The following is a 3,457-nucleotide window of genomic DNA, read 5'->3' as shown; positions in this document are numbered from 1 at the left end:
AGGCCCATCCTGGTGGGCTCTGTCCCCTCCACCTGCCCTGGGCAAGGGGGTGAGGGTGGCTGCTGGCATCCCCTCTGTATCAGCCACAGCAAGCCCCATGATGGTCTCTATAGGATAAGCCTAATCCTCTGTTTCCTGCTACAACCATTTTGGTACAGATAGAATTCAGAAGGCAGAATTTTACTACCATTTCAGTTTTCAGGTTTTTGATTTTGACCTGAAGCAATGGAAAGCGCGTTTTTTGGTACCTTGCCAGGATGCATCAGTAAGCCTGACACTGGTCTGCTGGTCACTCCCACGGCTGTATGTTTAGGGAAGCCCGGTCCCTAAGCCTATCTCCATCCAACCTAGGGAGATTCTGGCAAAAATACTGCACAACCCAAAGTGCATGATAAGCAGGTACAATGCTAGGAAGGGCTTTACACTGAATAAGCTCCGCATGACACATGCTAAATTAATGCCTGCAACGTAAACCACTCATGGCCATGGTGCAAACTGTGGACAATAGGTGGGTGTGCAAAGCCTGCCTTTGAGGGAAGACTTTTAACCACAGGTAAATGTGTTTTGCTTTAGTGTTATCAGTGACATCTGGTGGTAATATACAGTAAATTCAGTTTAAATCTTTTTAAAGGCTATGTACGAGTTTAAATGGCTAATCCCAATTGAAGTGTTTTACAAAGTTGTATTTTCCCCACGTATATTTCTCTCTGGAAAAAACTTATAATGACCGTGCACCATGCCAGGAACAAGGACTAACCAGGAGACTGCCTGTACACAGCATGGTATTTGGTGGTGGTAGTAAACACTGGAACCAAGGAAGCCACCGAAGTATTTTGTGTCTGAAAAGCAGTTGATGAACACCTGTTCTTTATTACTGTCAGCTATGTGTAGCCTTTGTAAGTTTTCCAAACCTCATAGCCCTTCCAAATCAATGAACACGGCAACAATTCAACTCCCAATTTGAAATACATAATTTGAATAATGAATATGACAAACTAAAGAGGCCACCAGTGAAGGTGGAGGGGCTTAATACAGAGAACAGGACAATACAGAGGTGTTGCAAAAAGCTCCATTGGTAATTGATGGGCTGGGTTTTGCACAAAAAGAAGGAATTGTTATCAACAGGAGCGACTTTAGTGGTGCGCCACCAAGATGGTCAGTGCTGGAGCACTTACCCTGTGTGGAGAGGCTGAGGGACCGGGGCTTGTTCAGCCTGGGACAGAGATGGCTTCGGTGGAGCCTGACAGCAGCCCCCCAGCACCCGTGGGGGGGTCAGCAGAATGACAGAACTGGGCTCTTCCCAGCAGTGCATAGCAGGAGGATGAGAGACAATGGGCAGGAGTTGAAACAAGAGAGGTTCAGCTTAGCTTAAGGAATCTCTTTCTCACCCTGAGGTCACTCAGGTGGTAGATCAGATTGCCCAGAGAAGCTGTGCAGTCTCTGTCCTTGGAGGTTTTCAGGACCTGACTGGATAAAGCCCTGAGCTAAGTGATGAGTGGGCTGGAGCGAGACACCACACACCCTACCACAGCCACTGTGGAGGCTGCCAGGGAGAAGCAGAGCACTCACCTGGACCCTATTTCTGTGTTCCCAACCCCTTCTTGGGCGGGACACTGTTTCTACAGGGGAGAGCATTTCTCAACATTGTAGTTCTTAGCTGAAAGCAGCAGAACCGGTGGACATGGAGAAGTACCTTCCTTACTTTTGCACTTAACCTCACAGCATACACTGGAGAGAGTTTTGTTTTAATACCTTCTGTGAGGAGAAGTTCCTTTCTGGTTTTGCCCCAGTTTTGCATCAGAAACTTGTTTCATACAGGAGACATGTTTTGACAGTGTTTGAGGACATGCACCTCTCCTTTTCCTACTTGCATGGCCACATCTCCTCCTCTTTCTTCTTGGGTGAAGAATGGAGAAGGTTGTCTGTACAGAAATGCAACTTTCTGACTCTCTATGTGCACCTTTCTTGCTGCTTTTCTGAATGCAGCTCTAGAAAGCAAAAGCTGCAAGACTTCATTGTGATTTTTAAACCTGACAATTCAATAAGGCAAACATTATCCAAGAAATGAACAGTAAAATGACTTTTGTGAAGCTAAAAACAAAACTCAAAACCCAACTTAAAACATACACCAGGCGTCTATGCCTGCTCTGATGCCATGTTCTCTGTAACATCTGCTGCTCTTCTTGAAAATGGTTCTTGAAAGGACATTTCACTCCACAGACTTCTGAAGCCAGCATCCAGACCTTTAAGTTTCAGCTCACCTTGAAGAATAAACAGCTCTTGGAGGAGTTAACTTTGATAAGGCAAGTGCAAAAAAGGACACTGATAGCATATCGGCTATGATGAAAACGTGTCTTTCTTTTCATAGCCTGTTCCTCCTGAGAAGCAGTGGGAAAACAGAGACCTCTGGATCTGTTAGGTTTGGAGAATGATGCTGTTTCAAACCCTGCTAGAAAGATCCTTGAGGTATCAGCACCTCTGTAACAGAATGTGCTTGAGGCCGATGTTTAACATCGGGATTTAATTTTGTTTTGTGAGTGTTGTCATTCTGAACTTCTGGAAAGACTTCCTGTAGAAAAACACTGCAATAACGTATTGAACCCTCTGCAACTCTCTGTGTTTCCACAGATGTATTCCCATATCAGGTTAAACAATTTGGCCCAGCAGCCCCAGTCTGTGACAGCCCCAGTCTGTTCTCATACCTGTGGAGCTGTCTGTGTGCTTTGGTGACTCCTCAGTCAAGGCACAGACAGGCAAGGCAATGTTCTCCCAAAATATTTCTGAGCAGTTGCCTATGAGGAACTTCAACACCATCACCTGCACACAGATGCTGCAGCCTAATTGATCTGCCCCGATACAAATAAAACGCCACCAGCCACAGCTTCAGCCTCACTGTCCAGAAAGCCCGCGGGTGGCAATGCCCACCGGGTGCCCCTTGTTCTCTGTGTGCAAAGTATCCAGGAGCTGTGATACGACGTAGGGGACTGCAGGGCAACCGCTACTTTTGCTCAGAGGAGGCGAGACGAGGGGCAGCCTTGCCCATCACATTGCAGGCACCTGAGCTGAGGGGCATCCCCGATGTCCAGGGGCGCTGTGTTGTTCAGCTTTTGCAATGGCAGTGGGACCCCTATGGATGGCTCTGAGCTGCCCCGAAGGGGGTGGCTGCTTGGTGAGTTCAACGCACCTTGTCATTCATCTCCTTCTGCACTTCCAGCGGCAGCGTGTTGTCCGTCTCTGGGCTCAGCATATTTGGGCCAACGCAGATGGCCAGATTGCTGGAGTCCATCCTGTTGGTCTCGGCGTTCTGGCTGATGTGGTGGAGCAGAGACAGCAAGTGCTTGAGCAAGACAAGGTTTGGTCTAGGCAGTTTGTCAGCCACCCTGCATGAACGCAAACAAAATGTGACGTTAGTTCATGGTGCAGCAGCCGCTACTTCTTTATTTGAGCAAGGCTCAAT

At 47.5% G+C, this 3,457-nt stretch overlaps 1 protein-coding gene across 1 annotated transcript in view; it reads right to left on the bottom strand.

Annotated features, from left to right (window-relative positions):
• Positions 1–3,175: 3,175 nt before the first annotated feature.
• LOC103912764 (T-cell activation Rho GTPase-activating protein-like) overlaps positions 3,176–3,457 on the bottom strand; it is a 1,153-nt gene continuing 871 nt past the window's right edge. The window contains exon 2 of the mRNA XM_009319160.1: positions 3,176–3,380. Within this exon, the coding sequence (XP_009317435.1) occupies positions 3,176–3,380 (205 nt within the window). The remainder of the gene's footprint in view (positions 3,381–3,457) is intronic.

This window comes from Pygoscelis adeliae, unplaced genomic scaffold, assembly GCF_000699105.1.
Source record: "Pygoscelis adeliae isolate BGI_AS28 unplaced genomic scaffold, ASM69910v1 Scaffold172, whole genome shotgun sequence".
Taxonomy (NCBI): Eukaryota; Metazoa; Chordata; class Aves; order Sphenisciformes; family Spheniscidae; genus Pygoscelis; species Pygoscelis adeliae.
The sequence above is the reverse complement of the archived record's forward strand: the minus strand, read 5'-3'. Positions and strand labels throughout refer to the sequence as shown.